This window comes from Salarias fasciatus, chromosome 9 (assembly GCF_902148845.1).
Source record: "Salarias fasciatus chromosome 9, fSalaFa1.1, whole genome shotgun sequence".
NCBI lineage: Eukaryota > Metazoa > Chordata > Actinopteri > Blenniiformes > Blenniidae > Salarias > Salarias fasciatus.
In genome coordinates, this window is record NC_043753.1 from 22185226 (window position 1) to 22210014 (window position 24789).

Genomic DNA, 24789 nt, shown 5'->3' on the forward strand with positions numbered 1-24789 from the left:
TGTTCAGCTACTGTTTCAGTCTTTGAACTTCTTTTACAGCTTATATTTATGTTAAATGAGGTTTGTTCAAATTCAACACGAGGGTCGAACTCTTTCTGTGCTTTAAAGTTTTAAACAGAAAGCAGAGTGTTTTACTTAAAGCACAGTAACAAACGTTTTCATGAGTAAATCTGCGCCGCTGCTTCGCTGAGAGGAGAGCTGGTGTCTGGCGGAGAGTCGGGAGCCTACAGCGGGGAAGTCATTTGATTTCCCTCCCCGCTTGACTTCCTCCCACACAGCAGGTAGCAGGCTCACTCCGGCATAATTACAACCAGGCCGGAGGATTGTTTGTGTTTTTTCAGAACCCGCCAAACTTTGCTCCCAGGAGACAACATGTGAAGAAAGACGAGTGGGTTCAGAAGACCGCCGCGCCGTGGACGAGTTACTGGAGCAAAATGTCAGCATGTAAATCTCTCACAAGAACCACTTATGAGTCATTTAGCAAATGATCCGAGCATGTTCTCACTGCTCCACTGTAGATTTGTGCTTGAATTACTTTTCTATAAGTCATGATTCAGTATTATGTGACATGCAGCTGGACCAGCATCAGTACCAGGACTCCCCCTTCCTGCAGGCAGAGCATGCAGTCCTGAAAGGCAACAACTGCTGTAATCCACATCAGACTGAGCATATGCAAGTTTAGTTCCTTCACTTTATCTGTTATTAATGTCACCAACAATCTATTGCAGTTTTTTGTGCTCCTGAAGACAGTGGTTCACCAAAGGCCTCAGTCTTTCAATATTACAAGCACCAGACCTGGTTAGTGCCAAGCCTGAAAACAGAATTTAAGCAGCTGTCAGAGTTACATAAAAAGGAATCAACGGTAAAGGGTGACAAAGGCGTGATGGAGTTCATTCATAGATTCAGGGCAGATGATAATGATGAAACCACACACACACACACACACACAGAGGGGGAGAGAGAGAGAGAGAGAGAGAGAGAGAGAGAGAGAGAGAGAGAGAGAGGGAGCAGATACCTTTACTGTGTCTTTACAAATTCAAAAATATGACATTCAGCCATCTAATTTGCATTGTACAGTTGTTGGGTTTTCCCGTCATTTGTGTGTGGTGTGATGACAGATATGTTTCTAATTCTGTAGTATGTATTATTTTGAGAGCTCCCGTCTCCATTGCATAACTCCAGTTTTTCCACTTCTATGTGTGTGTGTGTGTGTGTGTGTGTGTGTGTGTGTGTGTGTGTGTGTGTGTGTGTGTGTGTGTTTCCACCTCTTGATCTGTTTTAATGTGATACCAATATTTCCTGGTGACGTAATGCAGCCCAAGAGTATGTGCTGTCCGAGAAACATACGGCACAAGATAAATGTTTGCTTCCTGGGTTTATTTCGCTGCAACGCACAGCATCTCTAGAGGGTTTACAATTCGGACAGTGTTCTCCTGCATTTCCGCCTCCATTCAAGTCAAATACTATTTTGTGTCTGGAATTTTATCAGCCACATAAATGGTTTTTTTTCTAATTACGTAACATTTAGTTTAATTCCGCGTTAGATTTCTGCGCATGCGCACTATTTGACCGCAGCCGTCCCATAGGGGAGGTGACGGTAACGATCTTGTCGCCGTTATCGTCTTCGTTCAGATCAACAGCTGGGTGGAACTCTGACAAAAAGTTGCTTCAATGACATTTTCTGAAGGGATGGCACTGTGAGTGCGAGCCAAGACAGCGTTTTTTTAACTATTAACTGACTTATTCCACCGCGGCGCCATGGATTTTAACGTGAAGCGGTTCGCCGCAGACGCCGGTACTTTCCTGAGCCGCGCGGTGCAGGTAAGTTTAACAACTAGTTGGTGGAAATCGGCGCTAATTAGCGTTAGCCTCTGGGCTAACCACTCACATAGCATTAGCTCGCTGGCTAAAGCGGCTAACGCGGCTGCTATTGTGTAGCTTGTGGCTAATTATTACCATATTTCTGATAATTTGTGGCGTTATCTTATCGATTTTGTGCGAAACAGTCCCTGCGATGCCTCAGCCTTTATTATAACCATAACTGTTCAAAGTCTCGATCAAGCAGGCCTCAGAAACATCACATTTGGCCATAAACAGAAGCTAAGCCACAGCACTGTTTTGTAAACTCTCCTACCCAGCAGTTATAATCTTACTAAGGCTTTAACCCATGTTTTTTATTCAACTGTCAAGTTCACAGAGGAGAAGCTCGGCCAGGCTGAGAAGACAGAGCTGGATGCTCATTTGGAGAACCTTCTGGTCAGAGCAGAGAACACCAAACAATGGACAGAGAGGATCATGAAGCAGACAGAAGTCCTCCTGCAGCCCAACCCCAGTAAGATCGCATTACTTTTTACTGTGTGATGAAGGAATGCCTTGATCCACACACAGTCTTTTGCCCTCATCTCTGAGGTGAAAGTCTTATTCCTGATGTGTTCACTTGCAGACGCAGTCTTTCCTCTTCACACCACATTGTCCTACTTTCACAAATTATATATGCTCCTCTGGAGAGCATCTTTGTCAGTCTATGAAAGTTTAAGCACTAAAATTACAGCTAAATATTTAAATTCCGACATGCATGAGTAGGCCGGCTGTGTGTGAAGTCTGTAAGCTCAGCTGTGTGCGTCCTCCTCACTTCACGCCGGGATGCCGTACTGCTGCAGCACGACCGCCGCACAGGCACAACAAACACAGACGGCCCATCTGCCGATCGCAGCCTTGTGTAATAGACTTAGACATGGTGGACTGGATTTGTTCTAGTTTTCTTGCTGTGTTCACATTAAACATTCCGCACACAAGCAGACTGCGATCGCTGTTGATGTAACACAGACTAATCAAATGAGAAATTCTCGTGAAAGCTAAAAGGAAGTGGGATGGTTTGCCGCGGCAGTCTGGAGGTCACATTTAGCTCCTTGACTGTAACCTCATGACTCTGTAATTGAGTTTTCTCATTTCTATTTGCAGATGTCCGACTAGAAGAATTCGTGTATGAGAAGCTGGAGAAGAAAGCCCCCACGCGGATGAACAACCATGAGTTACTGGGCCAGTCCATGATCGAGTCAGGCAGTGAATTTGGTCCTGGAACAGCCTACGGTGAGCGCAGAGCCGGAGAACTGTTAAAACCTTCACTGTTTGTTTTTGCTGAGTCACATCAGAGTATTCTCTGCTCAAATCGTAACTCTAATTCACGAATCACAACAGCTCGATGGTAAATAACAAGCTGGTTCTACAATATTCCCGGTCCGGGCCGAATGCTTCCGTTCTGCGCTGTGTGGAAGTGACCTTTTGTTTCTGCCGCTGACAGGAAATGCTCTACTAAAATGCGGTGAGACCCAGAAGCAGATCGGCGGAGCAGAGCGGGAATTCATCCAAAGTGCTGCCATCAACTTCCTGACACCTTTCAGAAACTTTCTGGAAGGTGACTTCAAAACCATCCTGGTGGGTTGAGTCGCTGCAAAACTGTACATCAAATCAAAGTTGGTGTGCATAATGCACTGCAGTACTTCATTTCATTTAAATAATATTTTTTTTCATGTAATTAACCATTGATGTATTATACTGCCCTCAATAGCAGTGCTCATTTTTCATTTTCTTTGGAAAATTTGCGGACCCCTGATCTGCACAGATCTGAAATATGTCCCTTTCAGTGTAATAATATTTGAATCACATCCTCACGTTACCATAATAACCCCGTCAGAATCCAAACACTGAGCGCCGCTGACATTTCATTGGGTTCTGCTTTGTGTCCAGAAAGAGCGGAAACTACTGCAGGTCAAACGTTTGGACCTGGACGCAGCCAAAACCAGGCTAAAGAAGGCCCGGATGGCCGACGCTCGAGCCGCGGTGAGTTCCTGCTGCGAAGCCGTTGGCGGACTTCCTCTCTGTGGAAGAACACGTCTGAAGTCACACCAGTGATGAGTGGCACACCGAGTTGCACAACGTGAGGCTGCCGGATCATTTCTCTCCTGTGACTTGCCAACAGTCACATGAGCAGCGACGAGGAGTTTCGAGTTCCCGTTTTGTGGACGGCCGTTTTGTCAGTATCATCCTCCCTCTTTCTTAATGTTACAGCTGCGCTGCGTCCGTCTCCCGCAGACAGACGGACGGTGTGTGCGCCGCTAGGTGTGAGAAGCAAGCTGCTCCTGTTAGCATATTGAATTTGATAAATGTGTGAGTGAAGCTGCCTTTTAGGCGAATCAAATTATTAGTGGTTTTATTTATTGTGAACGAAACAGAGGCTGAAAGAGCGTCACTGCGAAAAACTCACTATTTTCCTCGCATGGTGTGTGTGTGTGTGTGTGTGTCCTGTGATGAAATCGTCCAGTGGTTCTGTTAAACTGAGAGAAAACACTCCTGTGGGCGAGTTCAGCTGCTTTTCACGCAAGTTGTGCGGCTCACACAGAGAAGTTTGTATCTGGAGACAGAACTCGCCCAGTGTGTTTAAAGAAGATCATCTCGAGGCTCGGCCTGTCCACCACACACACACACACACACACACACTCACACGCTTTCCTCAACCCCGCCTGCACGGAGAGAAAAATGGATGGGTGTGCCAATGAGGAAATAGATTAAACATGCGTTCAACCAGTACACAGAATCCAGAATCACTGCAGTGTATCTTAAAGCTCCAGCATGTTTGGCTTCATTAAAAAGCAAATTAAGGCCTTTATGGCACAAATGCAGTTGTTAAAACTTTCAGGCTGGAATCCAAAGAGCTTCAGTTCTTCTTTTATATTATTAGATGAGAGTAACTATTTTATCTTCTTCTTATTTTATCATGATGGATGTTGTGAGGCTCATTCTGAGGTTTGATCTCCTCAAACAGCTGTCGTGTGACGAGACCTGAGAGGACAGGCCTCCTCCATAGCAGAGGTGTGGAGCCGTGGTTTCTGTCGGTTAACACCAGCAACACTTTAATAACACCGTCGGCGCACGAACGCGGCCGGCGGTGTTAGAAAGCAGAGGGACGAGCCGCGTCTCCGCGTCGGCGTCGCCTCGTTGCCGTGACGATGTGCTGTGTTGGCTGCGGCGGCGGCGCAGCAGCTGTAGCTCTAACTACTGTGTCACTGTTTTCACAACGCAAAGCAGCAGATGTGAGCAGAGGAAGTGACAGAGGTGAGTGGAATGTTGGAGCCATCTTTGAATCGAACACACACACTCACACACTCTCACACACTCTCACACACTGTGAAAGCCCCCTGGTGACAGTGTAAACAGCTGCTGTCTCTACATCTCTTCCTCTGCCTCTTGGAAAACCAGAACCAGAATCTTTCTGGCCTCTCTCCCTCCACAGCACGGCCATTGTTCACATGTTTATTGGACTTTTTTCTGCCATTATTCCGGCATGTTGAATCGTTTGGCTCGATGTGAGGAAAAGGAAGCGCTTCCCCTTCCAGACTCGGCCGGCCATTGCTCACTTTTCCGCCCGTTTCCTCCATATTTCCATGTTCACGAGTCCATGCCGTCAGTCCTGTGTTCCTCCACTTCCCGCCTATTGTAGTTCTGTCTGAACCGTCGTACCGGAGCAGGATCCAGACTGAGCGCTTGTCTCTCCGCTCTCAGGCCGAGCAGGAGCTGCGGATGACCCAGAGCGAGTTCGACCGGCAGGCGGAGATCACCCGGCTGCTGCTGGAAGGCGTCAGCAGCACCCACGTACGTGCGAACTCGCCCAGTCACCGCCGCTGAATGTTGTCGGCCTGGGCTCCTCACGCCATCTGTCCCTGTGCGTCAGCAGGCGCACCACCTCCGCTGCCTCAGCGACTTCGTGGAGGCGCAGACGACGTACTACGCCCAGTGCTACCAGTACATGGTGGACCTGCAGAAGCAGCTCGGCAGGTGAAAACCCGTCTCTCTCTCTCTCTCCAGAATGTTTTCCAGACCGCAGTCCTCAGCTCTCCCCTCCCCTCCCCTCAGTTTCCCCTCGTCGTTCTCCAACAACAACCAGTCGTCGGTGTCGGGCGGGGCCAGCATCTCCGTGCCCACCATCCCCGTGTCCGCCTCGCTGCCCAGCGTGGCGGCGGGCGGCCGCGGCGGCTCGGCGGCGGCGGCGGGCGGCTTCAACGAGCTGCGCAGCTCCAACGGCAGCCGCAAGGCCCGGGTGCTGTACGACTATGACGCCGCCAGCAGCAGCGAGCTGTCCCTGCTGGCCGACGAGGTGAGAACCCAAACGCCACACATACGCCGAAAACTACTGACGCCGGGGTCGATGCCAGGCAAGCAGTAAGACCCGCGGCGTGTTTGCAGGTGATCACGGTCAGCAGCGTCCCCGGCATGGACTCGGACTGGCTGATGGGCGAGCGAGGCAGCCAGAAGGGCAGAGTGCCCATCACCTACCTGGAGCTGCTGAACTGAGGCATCCGAACCCCGTATTTATCCCCGCCCGGCGGCTCCACGGCGAGGGTCGGCCTTCGGGAGGAGAGCGAGGCTCGGCCAGAGCGGACTCTGCTGGAGCGGACTCGCTCCAGGGGCGGGCTGCAGCACACAGACCCGTCCCCTCATTCGTTTGCAGTACATTTCTAAATACATACGTGCCAGAACGTCTCCCAGCCTGTAACGTTTGAAGCTTTTGTTCACAGAACGCATTTATCTCAGACGGTGACCTTAAAGTTTTCCTTTTTTTTTTTTTTTTTTTCTTTGAGGACACTTTTTATTAAATTGCATAAAAAGAAGCACTTCAATTGGAAGTGATTTTATTTCTGATGACCTTACAGCCCAGCAGCTGTAACGGTTATCTTAAACATGAATGGTATTTTAACAGCATGTGTTGAACGTCGACAAGCCTTCCTCTTCCAGACCAGCCTTTGTGCAGCTACACCAGCAGTATTGACTCCCTGCAGCCTTCAACTCCACTCTTTCCCAGTTAACTTATTGACAGTTGGAAATCAGCTTTTCCACATTTCAATCTGACATTTTTGTAATCTGAAAAGCACATTTTTAAAAAAGAAACGGCAGAAAGTAAAGGTTTACCTTCACCTTGATGTTACTAACATCTTCCCTGAATTTACATTTCAGCTCCATGTATTCGTTTGTCTTCATGTTCCGTTCCGTTGTGGGAGATTTTTAAGTATATTATTGCACAGCCGCTTCTCCATTTCGTGTGTAACTGATGAAAATGGCATACGACTGTAAAATAAACGCATTAAAGTGAGTGTGTGGAGAGCTTGGTGTGTGTGTGAGACGGGTTTCTGGTTGTCTGCTGGGACCACTAGAGGGCAGGACAGGCTACATGATTTAACGTCGTTCTCACTCAAGTGAGATGATGAATAAAAGAAGCAGATGCAAGAGAAAATTTAAAAATCATTGTGAGGAAAGAGTGTTAGCCACTTCAATCAGCAGCCACTTCAATGCACTGAGACAATTTTTTTTTTGTTTTACCTTCATAAGGGGGGGTGATGGCATTTTCAGCTACATTCAGTCATTGTAGGACTGGAAATATCCTTCCTGTTTTCTTATTTTATTAAAGATCATCTTGATAATGACGCTTCCTGCATTCAGAGAACTTCACCAGCTCTTCTGCCAGCGAGAATCGCGTCCCACACTTCCTCCCGTCTTTAAGTGTTGACATTTGGCACAACTGAACCTCACAAAATTCGTTCTGTTTGTTTGTTTGAGTCTCCTGATCACATGTTAATGTGAGATTTCCAGCACGACGCCTGGCAGGTGGCTGATCAGGAGGAGCTTCTTTCTTCAACGCTCTGCACTTCGGTTCCACCTCATTTGACCTCTCGTGTCACGAGGGCTCGTCGCTGATCGACCTTTTCTTTAAAGGAAGCCAGGAAAGCTCCAGCTTGATATGTAATTTTTGTTTTTTAACCCCCTGCAGAACAAGCGGCTTTGCAGCAGGAACAGGGTTAAAATAAACCTCTTCCTGACCAAACAATGCGTCCAGAGCACGGAGCCCCATCCCTGCCTGTCAGAAAAGCAGGAAGGGGGTAAGAGGAAGTGGACTTTTGCAAACTGCCTGTTGACTAAGAAGCTGCCTGTGACTCACATCACAGAAACACAGCAAAGAGAAAAAAAATGACCATAAACATGCAGCAGTCAGCAGAAACATGGAGACCCTTGACCTCCGAGGCATTTCATAACTTTAAAATGTTTCAGTTTAGAGAACATAAGGTTTTTTTGTGCATTTGAAAACATTTGTCAATAAAAAAAATACATAAAGATTAAAATAAAGCTCCATATTTGACTTTGAGGTATTTTAATGGAACTTAATAGCTATCGGAAGCATCATCTCAGAGCTGACCATGCGAGCCTCAAACCACAGTTCATTAATCTCACAGCATCCTTCCACTTACTCTAATCTCTTACGTTTCCCTCTTTGTAAAACTCGACGGCAGCAGGTCAGATGAAGTGTGTGCTTTGAACCAGTTCTCACCGAGGAGCAGATGAGCTGCAGCCTGCCTGAGAAAACGGCACTTCCTCTTTCGTCGGGCCTCATTTTCTCCTCAGCTGCTGCTCTGAAAACACTTCTGCCGTTTCGGCCGAGCAGCTTCAGAATGTAAAACTCATCCAGCTTGTACAGACACAATGATTCCTGGCTTTATTCCAGAGCCGCCTCAAACTAAAAACTCTCCTTGATCAGTTTTATTTCAGTTCATAACTTGGTCTTAAATTCCACCACTGAATAGTTTTCACAACCATTGTTTTGGTGTCTGGCCCTCCTAAAGCCTTGAGTGCATTTAGCTTTAAGAATATGAATGAATATTGAGAGTATAGAAAATGAAAGTAGCTCGGGCGTCCCTGGAAGCCTCTGAACTGACGCCCACTGCAGTGCTTTACTCATATTTAGGGCTTCTTTTTGTGGAAATAACACATTGAGGCAACCAGATGTGTTGAGAACAAATTCATTCAGAAATTATCCCAAGTTTGAGAACATTATGGTAAAAACACACCTTTTTGTTCTATTCATTGTTGATCAGTGCATTTTTTTTGCATATATTTGTTAAAAAATAAATGTTCCATAATGCTGTTAAGTCCTGAAACATCCTTCAGTCACATTGTGTAACTGTTTTATACTGAAAGTTTAATCTTTTCAAAACAATAATTTGTATTTTCTTCTTTTAGTTTTTCTAATTCTGCAGTCCGTCACAAACCGTCGTGTCCAGCTCTGCTTGGCCTCGACTGCAGCTCTGACGAACCCCGGATGTCTGATTGAATCACTTTTGACCACTTCAGGTCCGATTTCACTTCTCCATTAATCTGCATTTATCAGCGAGGAACTGTGACCCCCGACTGAGAGCAAAATAAACACACGCACACACACACACACACACACACACACACATCATTTTTAACCTACCATCCACCATTCTCACTCGCTTTTCTAGGTGCTGGAAGTGCACCGAGAGCACACAACCAAAAAAACCACAGCTGGTAGCAACCTGCGTCTGAGTGTGTGTGTGTGTGTGTGTGTTTGTGTGTGTACGTGTGCCTGGTTTGCAGCTTGTTTGCATGTGGTGTGAACTTACCTCGTCGAATGTTTCGAGTGTTTGAATTTACCATGAAATTGACCTCCGTCGTCGTTTTGCGATCACCCTCTCACCCAGTTTATCGAGCTGTGCGTTCACAGCGATCGCTGCTCAACAATCTGTGGCTTCCTCCAGTGGTACATTTTGCTTACGAGTTGCTTTAGCAGTGTCACCGGGCTCGTGAGCTGTTTAGTCAGGACAGTATCAGCACTTTTATTTCTGTAGCTTCACTTCTCGCTTTCCAGATTGTCAGACATCTTAATTCAAATCTAAATTCAATATGAAGCGGCCTCAGCACGCTTCTCCAGCTCCTGCCATGTGTAATGAAAGCCCCTATTAACATTTGTGGCTATCAGTAACTAGCTCACAGCTTTATGATCTACAAAACAAGCAGAAAAGTAATGGTGTTTTGAGGCTTTGGCCTAAGATTCACTCTGGTTTCTCTTCTTATGTTACAACCGCCATGACCCTGAACATCACCACAGTGGTATTTTGGTTACTCTCTGGTTAGCTTTCCTGCACTCTGTACAGCTGCACACTGATCCACCGGCACCGCCGCTGCACAGAAGCTGCACCTGGCTCATAAAGGTACGAAGAAACATGTGCTTTTATTTTCTGTATCATACAAATTCTTTGTTTGAGGAATATGCTTGTGAAATCATGCCTGAATCAGTCGGCATAAATTTACAACGAACTCGACAAGGCGATCGATCAGCCGGAGTCAGTCCCCAAAGTGGGATTTGGTGTCAGTGGTGCATCTTCGTCTTGCTGATGGGAAGGAAGCCTCAAACCCCTCCTCTGTGAGATACAGAACTGGGCAGTTGCTGCACATCTTAGCAAAACAGGAAATTTCAAGTTTCCTTTGCTGCTTATAGCAACAGCTTGCATCACACGACTTCTGCATATCTCCGCGCGCACACACTCACACACAAAAACACCCACAAACACTCACACACAACTCCCGCAAGAACCAAGCCACATTTTCACATCACGGTCTGAAGGTTTTAAGACGCACTTCACCAAAAGCAACATGCAGCAATGTCAGAAAAGGGACACGTCTTTGTTCGATTCCTCGGTGTGCTGGGCCAGTGTTTCATGCCTCAGATGAATTTATTGTGAATAAACATTCAGTCGCATTTTTCATTCTAAAGTTTTTTTCTTCAGGGTTTCATAAAGTGTCAGAAAGACGTATGCTTAAATAGTTCTTTTTGATGGATTTTGGGAGCATTTGGGGCCTGGCTGCGAGGACAACAAACGCTAAAATGACGACGGCGAAGAGACATCCTGAGACAAAAAGCAGGATGTACCACACTATAGATTCTCCCCGTTCATCGATGCACTGGACGGACTGGGGGTGCGCCACCCGGTGCGTAATCAGGAACAGGTCCTCACACTCAATGACCGATCGGTCCACCATGGTGACGGTCTCTGCTGCTTCGAGCGTCCTGAACCACTCTATCTGGCAGCAGTTGAAGGGGTTTCCTGACAGGAAGACGGTCTGGAGGCTGAGCGCTAGCACACCGGCCTGTCCTGAGGGGATCGTCGACAGTCTGTTGTCCCTCAAGTCCAGCACTCTGAGGTTGAGATTTAAAAGCGAAGATGGAAGACGCTCCAGAGAGTTCTTTGAAATATTCAGAGACTTTAAACTCTGGAAGTGTGAAAAGTCAAAGTCTTGCATGTGAGTGTTCCCTAAACCTAAATGCTGCAACGTTCTGCTGAGAGGTTCTATTGACTCTTGCAAAATGAGTCCGGGGTTGTCGGACAGTTCCAGATGTGTCAGCGACAGCCCCGTGAATGCAGATGTGGGGACTGTCTTGAGATTGGACCCTTTGAGGTAAAGCTGCCTCAGAGAGCCGATGTTGCTCCACTCCACACAAGTCGAGCTGTGTGTGTCGATCTCCGCCTCCCCGGGAAAACAAAGATCTATGTTGTTGTAGCTGACGTCCACTGAGCGGATGCTCCGCAGCGAGGAAAACAATCTCACCGGCACCTTTTCCAGATCGTTCAGGCTCAAGTTAAAGTATGTCAGATTGCCAAGACTGGCAAGTGTCCCTTCATCTGCTGAAACCTGGCTCAGTCTGTTGTTGCTCACGTCCAGCTCGTACAGACTGCTTGAGAACTGTTCTGAGGTTAGATTTAAACTATCCAGGCAGTTTGTGCACATTCGGAGTCTGGACAGGTTTGGCATTTTCTGGATGAATCCGTCGGGAAAGTAATCCATTTGATTTTCCCTCAGGTCCAACATCTCCAGGGAGGAAATGTCGCCGTGAAGGCCGTCGTCCCACAGCCGAGCCGTCACGTTGGCCGCCTGCGTCTTCAGGTTGTAAAACTCGACGGTCGCACTGGAGTTTTGCAGGGTGGCGTCGTCGGCGAAGCGTTCGTAGAATCTGATGGCGTTGTGGGAGAGGTAAAGGTAGCGCAGACGGCTGCGGCTGGGCAGGAAGGGGAAGAAGAGGAGGTTGTTGTTGGAGAGGTCGAGGGTGTCCAGCTGGAAGGTGTCGTTGAGGTCCTGCCTGGAGATGAACCACTCGAGGTTGTTGTGGCTGGCGTTGAGCACCACCAGCTGGCTCATGTGGAAGTTGGTCAGGCAGGGCAGGTAGTTGAAGGCCAGGTTGAGCCGCTGCAGTCGGGGAGTGCTGTCAAACGCTCCGTCGATCTCGAACATGATGTTCCTCTGCAGGTCCAGCTCTCTGAGCTGGTGGAGGTCCCTGAACGAGGCCTCGTCCAGCCTCTGCAGGAGGTTTCCGGACAGATTCAGATACTCTATGGATGTCAGGTTTTGAAGAAGAGCGACGACCATCTCGTCATCAAGCTTATTCTCAGAAAGATCTAAAACCCTCAGACGGGACAACTTTTTTAATGCAAGGCCAGTTTCCTGGTAGCCGATATAAAGATTGTTACTTGCTAGATTCAGGCTCTCTAACAGTTTCAAGCCTTCGAAAGTCTTGGATTCCAATTTCTCTAACTTATTACAAGCCAGGCCCAGGGTGTTTAGTGAAGGGTAGCGAGAGAGAGAAGCGTCCTTTAGTGTTTGGATGGCATTATAGTTGAGCTGAAGCTCCTCGATGTTGTCTGGCAGTCTGGCAGGCACCGAGGAGAGCTCGCCATTGCTGCAGATGGCCATTCTTAACACCTGCAGACAAAGTGGGAATAAAGACTTTGAGACATGTAAAACGTGTGTCTGGATGTGGGTGGTCGGCGCGACTGTCAACTCTTCCTTTGCGGTTCTGACTTGGCACTAGATTATTTGTGACTTATGAAATTCTGCGTATCTCCTCCGTACATCATTTCTCTGACGTTGCCGCCTCCTCTGAGTTTAAAAACAGAAACTGCATGCTGGATTTTGTTGATCTTAATGCTAAATGATTTCGGTCATGTAAATTCTGACATTTAGCCGCGATGGTCCCGAGGGGATGCGGGGGCTTTGGGCATGTCGGCGTTAAGGAGAGCATGTGAGCACATCTTAAACAGGATGTTCGCACTGATATTTCACCATGTTAACATCTCCAGAGTGGCATGGCTTATTGAAATGTTGTAAGACGGACAGAAAAAAGAGAAATGTTTCGTCAGATAATGTTCAACAGCTCTCACCCGAATTACTCAGCACTCACATGACACAGCGCATAAATCCACCTCTATCACGAGAACAGACAAGACTTTTCTAAAAGAAAATAGAGTTTAGAGCAATAGATTTACCAGCTGGCACTGGCTGCTGTGTGGATGACTCCAGGCCGGGGTCAGGCTCCTCCATACTGGTAGAAAGCAAAGCAGGATGGGAAGGAGTCCGTGGACTGGCATTTTATCATCCTCACTGTTGAGACGACAGGACAGGAGAGATTAACGAAAAAGATTGTTTCTTCTATCCATGATGCATAAATGCTATAATTTTATTTAAAAAAAGTGAAATCCAGACTGGTGGGTGGAGATGGGCAGGTTGAGCTGAAGCGCTCTTCTTCAGATCAAAGTTATAGTTTATGAGAATTTTGATTAGGGTTTGATAACTGGGCTCTTTGTTTAAAAATACAATTTTTATTTATCTGCATGACTGGTTTGGAAGTCAGTAAATGGAGAATGAAATGAAATGAGCAAAACGAAGCGGCGTTGAGTCAGCCTGAAGATCAGACGAACACGAATGGACGGACTTATAAGTTTACATTCTCTGGGATTGCCTTCAGTTTCTTCATATATATATATATATATGTATGTATTTATGTATGTATATATATATATCGTTCATTATTAAAGTTTTAGTGACTGAACAGGTGCTACTTTTTGTCCGATCCGTGCCGCTCTTTGAGGCAGATAAACTAAAATCTGGACATTTTATACATACATACATATGTATGTGTATATATATATATATATATATATATATATATATATATATATATATATATATATATATATATATATATATATATATATATATATATATACATATGTATGTATGTATAAAATGTCCAGATTTTAGTTGAGATCTGCCTCAAAGAGCGGCACGGATCGGACAAAAAGTAGCACCTGTTCAGTCACTAAAACTTCAATAATGAACGAAAAGCAGAAGTCTCCCAGATTCTGATGTGAAGTCTTTACACATTAATAAAATCCAAGTGTTGATTTATTTTATTTCATGTATACCACTATCAGTTCCAACCTTTCTCTTTTATGGAACATTACTCATGATGAAAAAAAAAACATATAATAAATGAATAAAAATGTAATAATAAATCTGTGTGATCTCTAAAACAGCACACAGACATTTCAGACCATTGCAACTTTAGGTAAGTTTAATTGGGTTTTTTTGTTCTCACGGTGTGTTTTTATTCTTTATGGCGCATACATGCACCGTTCTGTACAGTGTATACTTAGCCTATTTTAACACTTATCGCATGCCTTGATTGCACATTTTATACATATTTTTTACTTTGTTATTCTTTTATTTTTGCTAGTTTATGTATAATGTAACAGCGTGTGCACCGAGTAAAATTTCCAGGGTGTGAAATTTTTCACTGTCAATGACAATAAAGCTCTTTCTGATTTCTGATACATCCATTTATTACATTCAATTGGTATGCTACTTTATTTTAAATTATGCTTCACGCTACGAACAGTATTGTCTTTTTTAAGTTCAAACTGGAAAAATAATAAATCTGAATGTCATTTCACCATTACTTTGACAGATTTCGTAAAGTTCTAATATCCTTTTTCTGTTTTTTCAAAATCCCAGGTGACGCATGGTTTTTTTTATCTGCAGGAGGAACACTTCATTACATACGCTGATAAACAGTAAAATAATGAAACATTTATAGATTTTATCTTTTGTCTTATTCCTTTACTTGTACTTTCCACCATGAGGAGTTATCTTTCTAAGTTTCTGAGTTATTTTTAATCTTTTTTGGCGTTATATTTCAACATTTATGTAAATTGTGGTCTGAGGAAAGTGTGAACCACTCTGAAATAAGTACATTAGCAGACAACAGCTTTCCCTTTTTTAACCCTTGCTGGGCACCAGAAACCCACGCATTGCATAACAGTGACATACAAGCAAATACAAATGGGCATCACACACAAACACCCAAACACAAACACATACACACACATACACACACTTTCTGAACACCTCGTGCTTGTAGAAGTTTTGCAGTATAACAACTGACAAAGTCTACATAAATCTCACGAAACAGAGCTTTAACTTCAGAATGAGCGTCTTTAAACTGAGACATGATATTTTGCATCTGTGCACGCTGCAGCCGACAGCGCACGTACTTACAGTGGTGGTTAGGTGTGGATTTCCCAAGCCACTGACGGTTGATCCCCTGATCATGTCGCTGGTCGAGCTGCCGCCTCAGAGCACGTTCTCATGTGTGTGTCAAGTTCAGCCGCTTCCCTCTGCACTGACTGAAGCGGCGATGCCTCTTTTTTTTTTTTTCTTTTTTACTATTCACGGAAGCAGGCAGCCAACGGAAGCTGAGTCACATGGACACGCTGCAATCAGACCAGAGCCCGTCAGGCCCGGGTCCGCAGGGCCTGCCCTCTCCTCTCCAGCTGCCCTGCACCACTGCACCCATCCTCCCTCTCTCTCTCTCTCTCTCTCTCTCTCGCTCTCTTTCGCTCTCGCTCCTCCTCGCAGCTCCTCCGCTCTCACAACTCAAGTCGATCGTGCAACTGATACCACAAAAACCCAGCGAGAACACACCCTTCACACCTCCTGCTCATTCTGATCAGTCAAGCTATTCGAGAGGAAACCGCTCGGCACACACACCCTTCCTGCCTGATTTCTGGCCTGCCGACTTGCAACACTCTAAACACACATTAATTTTACCACTGAATGTCAGGGGATTGATCAAAAGGGTCCCAACACTGAGGGGCTGGACTTCACATGCAGTCAAACAATTTCTGTATTTTGAACTTAAATGATGACATTTGGAGCGAATTGCTGCAACATTTTGGTACACTCTACAAAAATGAAACCACTGCAATGTGTGAACTACTTTTGGGTTAAGTGCAGGTCGAGACTTTTACATCTCCAGCAGACTATGGCAGGTTTTTCTCCTCATGTCAAACTGGAGTCACTTTGTGACGATGTTGGTCAGTTTGATTCAAACAGGTCAACTAATGCTTTTTCTGTGGATGACACCTTTAATTTCCAAAGTGAAATAGACTGTGGTCACAAATCATTTCATGTAGCGTGAGAGAATTCAGGAAGTTGAATTAAATCCTTGTGATGAAGAAGAGGAAAGAAGACAGAGAGAAGAGGGCTGAAAGGGGAAGAAAAAGACTGCCCCAGCTGCCCCACTGTGGTGAGTCCAGCTGAGTATCTGCCCCGACCGAGTGAGTGACGGTTCCTGAAGAAAACACAAGAAGGAAATGGTGAAGAACTGTTTGATGCACCTTCACGACGACTGATTTGATCTGTGCGGCACGACGACGGCTCGGAGAAGCAGCTCACCCCGAGGTCGATGAGCCGGGACACGGAGGGCGTCTCCACCAGACTGGACCAGGATGCTCTCCAGCTTGATGTCCCGATGGAAGACGTTATGGAGCTCCAGCTCAGCTGCAGCGGCCAGCAGCTGCTTGATGATCACCTGGGAGAAGACAACAGTTTATATCCTGGAAATCTGCTCTCACTGCTGGATCAGGGCTCTTTGAACACGCTGAAGAAACTTTGGGGTAATACTATATGACTCGCCCGTGGACCAGGTTTAAAATGTGATCCAGACAGTTACTTCATTTGCCAAAATATTGAAGTTAATCTACTTCATTGTCAACATTTATAGTTACGATACAAATAAAAGAAAACATAGGCCTTCTGCTGTCCATCGAAAATATTCCTACACGTTGGCTGGTTAGATTTTCAAAAGTATTTATATCATTGTGAGGGGATTTTAACATTACCTTGGATGGTTCTACAGATAAAAATCCACTATCTTAGCAAAACAGAACAGAATCATACTTAACTGACCTTATATAAAGATTTAAATTGGTAGATATATGGAGAGAGAAGAATCCTAATAGCAGACTGTATAAATGGAGCAATAAAACCTGGACTACTGGCTAATTCCTGATAGCTTAAACAAGGACAGTGTTGAGGTCCGCATGTGCCCTACACCCTTCACTGATCACAAAGCTAGATGCATATCTGTTAATGCTTCTTCTGGTCCTACACCTCCAGCTCAATTGTTCTATACTACAAAATAAGGAAGTCCAAAATAAAATTAAGGATATCATTTCACTCTATTCGTCTAAAGCAAACAAGGAAAGCTGTTTTGGGCTTAACTGTGAAGTTCTAAAATATGAGACAGGAAAATATTTAAGAAAGTTTGGTGCTCAAACAAAGCCAGGAAAGCGAAGGAGTTGAAGGTTGTCTCTAGGATATTTAAATTATCCAGCAAAGACTCTGACACCTTAAAAGAGGAAAAAAAAAAAAAAAAAAAAACTTTCTTATTCACAAGTCAAACTTTACAAATTATTTTCCCAAAAAGCAAAGGGTGCTTTCATTAGATCTCACTCTAAGTGGTTAGAAGAAAGTGAGCAAAATTCTTATTTTATCTTTTTCCTAGAGAAATATCTTTCCACCAACAATAATAGTAGTAAATTGAAGTTTAGCAAGAGATTTACCATCTTAATTCCTAAACCAAATAAGGACAAACTAATTTTAAATGAATGGCCTGATTTGCCTACTTAACGATTGTAAATTATTAGCTGTCTTATTGGGCAGAAGATTAAGGTCTGTATTGGACTCAAAGACAAGACACAATCAGTTTCATGAGTAAACGACATATAGCAAACAATATCAGACTCGTCTTAGATATTATAGATTACCCAGAGATGGAGGAGGGTTGTGGACCCATGCTATTTTTAGATTTCTACAAAGCTTTCAATACTGTTGGACATCCATTCATTTTACAGTCCTTTAATGAATTCAATTTTGGAGAATTTTTGTTTTTATCTTTGCTGTTAAAAGTCTATACAACAAAAGTACAACACTCTTTCAAGTTTCTGTTGTGATGAATATTATAAATGGGTTCTTACAGGACAGGCCTCTTGCTTAATCCTGAATCCTGATAAGTGTGAAATTCTGTCCATTAAGGACTGCTCAAAAGCATCAAGTGGTTGTTTCACAGTCAAAAATGAGCTTGTTTACTTGGGTTTCAGAATTACCAAGGACCAACAAAAAAGAACTTCATTAAACTTCAGTCCTATTATCCAAAGAGTAAAAAAAAAAGAAAGCTGAACAAGTGGCCATTGGGGTCTCTCTCTCTCAGAGGCAGAGTTCTACTCTCTAAAACAGAACAGCAGGTTTATCACATTTAACATATCCATCTCTCTCTTTCTCTCTGTGGACAACACATTTATAACTGAGATTGACAAACTACTTCTCAACTTCTTATGGAAGAATAGAACTCATTACGTGAAGAAACCTGTTCTAATAACTATGAAAATGGTGGACTAAGTTTTTAAGAATGCTGTACTTTAAATCACACGTTAAAGATAAACTGGTTGAAACACTTCTTTAAAAAAAACCCGGCTCTATATGGAAAGTCATAGCTTTCCATATTTTGTCAAAACTGGGTAGATCAGATTTTTTCTTCACCTGTAACTACGAGGAAAACACAAACAACAATCAAAAATTTTAACAAACCACAGAAAGTAGATATGGAAGCCTGAGAGGCTCAAGACGCAAATCACAAATTCATCCAGAATTTTCAGTGTTTGATTATTTGCCTGTTATCAATGGAATTATTAGAGTTTTTGCTTTGTATTTAGTAAGAGAAATTATCTGTTTAATTTGTCCCAGCAAGTCCTGTGACTGTTGTGCTAACTGGTAGCATGTCAATGAATTTTCCCATAGAAGTTAGCATTAAGCTATCAGATATTTTCTTAATGTGTGCTTATTTACTATGCCTTAACTGTATGGAATCATGTCCATGACAGAATTCACCCTTTACGTGATGGCACAGTGGCTGAAAAACACTGCACTGATCCTCCAGTTGGGCATTGTGTAGTGTTAGCGTTAGTTGCTCATCTTATGGTAAAATTCAGTTTTACCCATCTAATGATCATTCAAAAGAGACATTTGTGTGAAACGCGCTTTCTGTTCTGTGAGTACTGAAAAACTTACTCATTGTATTTTGACAATGTGCTGCTGTCCAAAGTTTCGGGCTTGATATTTGTAGTGCAAGAAGTATTGTCAATGTAATTAAAATGTTTAGGAGAGATGTACTGCACTTCTTGGCCTCTATGATTTTTAAACACTTCAACAACTACAGAGGGATCATTTGATTCTGTACCTTTGAGAACTGGAGATCATCTGATCCCCGCGCCATATGGTGGGATGGAATACGGTCTGACCAGTCACTCATTATGCTAATATTGTGTTAGCCTCTTGCTGCTCTCACTCTGCTAGCTGTCTCCATTGTTTTACAAACAACCCTACTGTGTTGCATGTTCACTGCCCCTGCATGCAGCTAAACCAAATTGTTTGCCAGGAAGTTTCATTTTGTGAAAACAAGCCTCTTATAATGGATAACCACATATGCATCTTTTTTCTTGAGTTCAATGTAGCGAGGGACATGAAAATAAGAGAATGAAAAATACACAAAAGAGAATTTAGCTTTTTTTTCCAAATGGTCTGTTTATTTTTTGAAACACCATTGCAAAAAACACAAATAAAATTCACACATATTTACAGAGTGTGTGTGTGTTTCACATGTCACAACTATTTCAAAACTGTGCTTGGTCTGAGCAGACCTGGCACTCCTTCTTTTGTGCATTTGCCACAAGTAAACTTGTAGCAAAGGACACATCGAAGAGTAGCAGGGCTCTTTCTGCACCGGTGCTGGACTTGGCACTTCCTCCTTTTGCCGGGTTCATCTGGTGTGGCGGCCAGTTTGCAAAGACAGTTTTCCTTTGCAGTCTTTTTTGCTGTCATTTGAGACTCAGCCAACTCACTGGCAAGCCACATCAGAAAATCTGGCCGCCTTTCCTTCTTTCCTGTGCAGGCTTGATACAGCACATGGGCGTTCAGGGCCGCCATGTCAACCATGTTATAGAACGCAGTGACTGGCTATCTTCGTGTTCCTGCCCGTACGTTGTATTCCCGCACCATCTGATCCACAGCATCAACACCGTATTTTTTTGGAATTGTACAGCGTGATGGTGCTTGGCTTTCTTTTGCGGCTGTTTTCAGTCTGAATCACACCGTGCACACTGCTCAACACGTAGACCGTCTTCTTCCGGCTGGCTGCGTACACTGTCAGGGTGGCATCCATTGTTGAAAACACCTGGGTGCTGAAATCATTGCTGTTCATCCCTCGAGCCGAAAGGGGGATTTCTCTTCCAATCTTATTGAGTGTCCCAAGAATGGTAGCTTTCTTGCAGAGCAACCTTTTTGCTAGTGAAAGTGATGTGGAAAAATTGTTCGTCGTGACAATTCTGCCCTGGTCCAGAAATGGTCCCATCAACATCATCACCACACTCTCGGACAGTCTCCTCTTTGGGACGACCGGGTTCTTTGCAAACATATGGAAAGACGTTGCAGATATACTTTGATTTCAGGTCGCAAGCCACCAAAAACGTGATGCCAACCTTATCCAGTTTTCTAGCAATATATTGCAGAAAAGGGCAACGTGTCTTTGATGGGTAAAGCTGTTCATCAGTTGTGATGTGACCACCAGGTCTGTAGAATTTGACGCAGTTCTTTCGAAATGATCCCCATGATTCAGAAACTGCTGCAAACCTGTCTGTCTGCAATCGCTCAGTCCGGGTGCTCTTGCTATCAAAGCGTAGGTGACGCATGATGTCTTTGAAGCGGTCTCTTGCCATTGTTGCCATGATCCATTTATTTCCATACATCTCTGACCAGTTGTCAGACAATGATGGAACCATAGTCACCCCTCGCCAGATGATGACTGCAATGAAAGCCATTAGTTCTGGGACATCCATGAACCAATCCACCGCCTCTGTTTCTCTTGCGCGCTCAACTGTACATGCTTGAATGGCATGAAAGCATCTGGTCACTGAGAAAACAGGAAGCTTTGAAGGCGAGTTTTGATCCTTCGTCTGGCTTCATGTGTTGGCTCTCCTTCAGCGGCGTAGGGTTCAATAGGAGGAAAACACAAACCTCGTCCAACCTCCTCCTTGCGCCACACTGTCCCATCTTTTGCGGTCTCTGTTACCCCGGTATCCAGACAAGGTTTCTTTTCCAGGGGAGGGGGCGCATCTTGCTCCGTAAATTGAACAAATTTATATCGTTAGAAAAAAGAAATATACCAATGTAGAAATTAGTCAAATTTTATCACAATTCTTTTCATTGTTTTGTTTGTCTTTATTCTAAACTCTGTCAATAATGTGGTTAGTAAATATGTAACAAATGTAGTCGGTAAATATGAAATATTCTAAATCGTAAATTTGATGTTTGAGAAAACTTACCTGAAGACTGCTCCGAGTCAGATTCTGCATGAAGGTCTATGTCTTCTCCATCAGAGTCAAAAGGTTTTGTGTCAGACACAACAATTTCTAAAGCCTTCTCAGTGGTGAATCTTCTCTGCATCTTTGCTTGTTGGAGAGTTCTTGAAGCAAATGTGAAAATGGTAGGTTGTCCACTGGGATTTTATACCACTCCCCTACCGAAGGGAGAAGAACACTAGGGGGCCAGGGGAGATTACAAAGGGATCGATTGATCCCGCTGCCATTGGGTGTGGTCTGAGCAGTCTGGCGGTGGTCTAACCCTGCCAGGTGTGACAAATATTTTACAAACAACCCTAGTGTGTTGCTTGTTGGTTGCCCCTGCATGGGGCTAAACCAAATTGTTTGCCAGGAAGTTTCATTTTGTGAAAACAAGCCTCTTAGAATGGATGTCCTACTAAACTTAGAGGTCAGACAAGGACAGCACTGATCAGGGAAGAAGCCCAGAGATCCAGGATGAACTGTAGAGATCCACAGCTCGGGTGGAGGAAACTGTCCATGGGTCAACTCTTACCCCTCATGCACACTGGATGCGGTCCGGCTGCCAGGGCCGGCTCTGGGCATAGGTGACCTAGGTGGCCGCCTAGGGCGCCACGTATGGTGAGGGGCACAGTGGCCGTACAAGGGGCGCCCCGACGCTCCGTGTGAGCACCGCTCTGCACCGCTCTGACGGCCCGTGTGAGCAGCGCACTGCTCGGCATCGTTCGGCATCGCTCGACTTACTTATATACTATGTTTTTGGGCTTCTGTGACGTATATGACGTGGCTGAAAAATAGCATAATAGGTCCGGTTTAACACAAGGTCAAAAAATTGATGGGTGGGTGAATACTTTCGCAGGGCGCTGTATGTGCTGCCTATAAGAAATATAACACTGAATCAGTATCAAATGTGAAACTGAAGTAAGAGGTGGACAAAGTCTCTTTTTCAATTCTTCCTGTGATTTATTGGTGATGCACACAGAATTCAAACAAGAGTTATCACCTTTGAAACACGTCACAAGCACAGCTATGAAATATAGAAAACACACAAAGTTGGTCTGCACTGGCCGTCGACCCATCTCTCCTTCACACCAGTGCATGCCTGGTACAGGATGTGAGCATTCAGTGCTGCAATGTCCAGCATGTGTTTTGAAAGAATTTTCTCTGCCATAATCAGAAGGAAAGCCCTCAGTAGTTCCTGGCTCACCTCGCTGATGCTCCTTGATGTTGTTCTGTATTGTGCAGCTGTGATTGCCTCATTTACATGACAGGAGAGAAGGGTATCCTGGCACGCCTGAGCCGTGGTCGTCAAATACATTTACATTCTCCATTCACATGCCTTTTCACAGAGCAAAAGCTTGCTTATCACCTTCTGGGTCAAATGACTCCGCTGCTGTCTGATACATGGGAAGGGACAAAAGACCCCTCGCTTGTCCTTCAAGTGCAAGTAGTTCCTGGCTCCTTTCAAGCCTCCCCCTCATGGTAATAGGTATGCATGAACCAACAAGCTGGAAGGTATCGGCTGCATTTAGGAATGAAAAGAAGGGCCAACAGTAGGCCATGAATTGCACATTTAAAATCAGGAACTGATTAGCCGCCACATTCTGAGGCGGGGAGATCAAATGATCTCTTGTACGTTCTCAAAGGAGTAACCTAAAACCCCAGTCTTGCCAGTTTGATAGTGGTTTGTCTTAAATTTGATGTTTTCAGATGGACATCAGCTTGTGTAACTCTTATATAAAGTATCCATATTGAAAAATACAGTCCTCCTCCCTCCTGGTTGGAAACTCAGCCTCTAAAAAAAATCTAAATGTAATACAGTTATTAATGTCTAGTGCTGTGAAGGTAATTATTTTGCCACATTCAACAGTTTGATCTCAACTGGGAACAGAGCAGTTATTTTTATAAAGAGTAAACCATTTGGTGGGTTATAGGCCTCTTATTTTAACCCAGTTTCTGGGTTTTCAAGGTTATGCACCATTTTGGGTTGTTTTTCAGAGAGCAGCCCATTTTCCTGTGTGTTTTTCTTTTTTCTTAAAGTTTTTTTTTTTCTTGAGGGGGAGTATTTTATCTCATGAGCATTTCTAATCACACATCTTATGAACATGGAATGCATCCTTTACCTTTTGAAGAGGTACTAAGTACTTCAGCATTCTGGCCAGGGCCTGGGGTCTTTCTGTGTGGGGTTTGCATGTTCTCCCTGTGTGTGCGTGGGTTTACCCTCCAGCTTCCTCCCACAGTCCAGAAACATGCACGTACCTGTATGTTATTGTTGCATGTCTTCATTTATTCTTTACTGGGCTGGTAAATATTCAGACATTTAACTTTTACCGATCATGTAGAGTCGTGCAACAGTCTGCAAACACATCATGAACCAATATTCAGCTGTACTGTTCTGATGTACTGTAATTAATCTATTTAATGTGTAATTATTGTATTTAAACCCACAGGAAAGATGTTTTGGAAGTTCAAATCTTCTTTGAACTGTGAAAAGAGCACAGCCATTTAAACACTGCAGGCTGCAGTGAATATTGCTGGATACTTACTATATTAATCTACTCAGCTTTAAATTGACCTGATTAAAAGTTTCCATCATTGCAACTTCCCCTCTGTATTTCCTCTTCTTCAGCTGCTGTGAGCTCGTTCTGGTTTTATTGTAAACTGCAGTTTTTTGTGTTCACTCTTCGGGGCAGGAATAAGGAATTAGGAATCAGGAAGTGATGGTGCTGCACTTAAAGAGTTCATGGGTGATGGATTCCTTCCTGTTTTCACACAGGACATCTCCAGCTCTCACTTCTGACTCGGGTCCGGCTCTGGCTGGCAGCGAGGTGAAGCGCTGGATCAGTATGTGACCGATCAGATCCACTTCGATACAGTCACAGTGCAGGGTGTGTTTATTTTCTCTCTTATAACTTTTCTCTGTCTGATAAATGTGGAGAATGGGAGCGGCTGACATGTAGTTCCTGTGTCATGATATTGATTAACTCAGATAGAGACGGTGAGGATGTGAGGCTGTTTGCTTGGTGTGCAGAAGACGACAGCTGCCCTCTTGTGGAAAGAGGATGTGTTGGGTTTTAATAAAATCTTTCTACTTCAGGCCAGTCCAGTGTTCGGTCAGAGTTCTTGGTTGTTGTTTTGTTGTTTTTTTAATGGCTTGGGAATTATGACCAAAAGAGTCATTTTTGTGACTTTCAGCCAAGTCAGGCTGGTCTGGAGCCTTAAAGCACATTTAACCTTTAAAATGAGGCGAATGCAGCTCATGAAGTTTCATATTTAGTTTTGATGCACAAACAAAAAATATATCTTTGCATTTATAAAGTTGGGGTTCAGTGCAGTGAACATTTTATTAAATTTAATCTATGTTTTGTACTTGATTTTA

The 24789-nt window shown here is 44.2% G+C and overlaps 3 protein-coding genes across 3 annotated transcripts in view; 2 read left to right on the plus strand and 1 right to left on the minus strand.

The window, feature by feature from the left end:
- Positions 1–24789, plus strand: part of LOC115394103 (zinc finger protein 45-like) — a 1173573-nt gene that overhangs the window by 429650 nt on the left and 719134 nt on the right. The gene's annotated exons all lie outside the window — the stretch shown is intronic.
- On the plus strand, positions 1604–7144 carry sh3glb1a (SH3-domain GRB2-like endophilin B1a). The gene is made up of 9 exons (XM_030099370.1): positions 1604–1821; positions 2191–2332; positions 2962–3090; positions 3302–3435; positions 3748–3840; positions 5560–5649; positions 5732–5832; positions 5911–6151; positions 6241–7144. Exons 1-9 carry the CDS (start codon positions 1759–1761, stop codon positions 6346–6348), a joined length of 1101 nt encoding a protein of 366 aa, XP_029955230.1. The 5' UTR covers positions 1604–1758; the 3' UTR covers positions 6349–7144.
- Positions 10078–15548, minus strand: nrros (negative regulator of reactive oxygen species). Its single transcript, XM_030099304.1, has 3 exons — positions 15235–15548; positions 13164–13278; positions 10078–12600 (listed from the first exon to the last, which is right to left on the minus strand). The coding sequence occupies exons 2-3, from the start codon at positions 13263–13265 to the stop codon at positions 10636–10638; spliced, it is 2067 nt and encodes a 688-aa protein (XP_029955164.1). The 5' UTR covers positions 13266–13278; positions 15235–15548; the 3' UTR covers positions 10078–10635.

What these genes read in the sequence shown, in the direction of transcription:
- sh3glb1a (XM_030099370.1), top strand. Translation starts at nt 1,759, where the DNA reads ATGGATTTTAACGTGAAGCGGTTCGCCGCAGACGCCGGTACTTTCCTG. An exon ending in CCTCCTGCAGCCCAACCCCA is followed by an intron (nt 2,333 to 2,961) that starts GTAAGATCGCAT and finishes TTCTATTTGCAG; the next exon opens with ATGTCCGACTAGAAGAATTC. An exon ending in GTGACTTCAAAACCATCCTG is followed by an intron (nt 3,436 to 3,747) that starts GTGGGTTGAGTC and finishes CTTTGTGTCCAG; the next exon opens with AAAGAGCGGAAACTACTGCA.
- nrros (XM_030099304.1), bottom strand. Translation starts at nt 13,265, where the DNA reads ATGCCAGTCCACGGACTCCTTCCCATCCTGCTTTGCTTTCTACCAGTA. An exon ending in ACAGCAGCCAGTGCCAGCTG is followed by an intron (nt 12,601 to 13,163) that starts GTAAATCTATTG and finishes CTTTGTCTGCAG; the next exon opens with GTGTTAAGAATGGCCATCTG.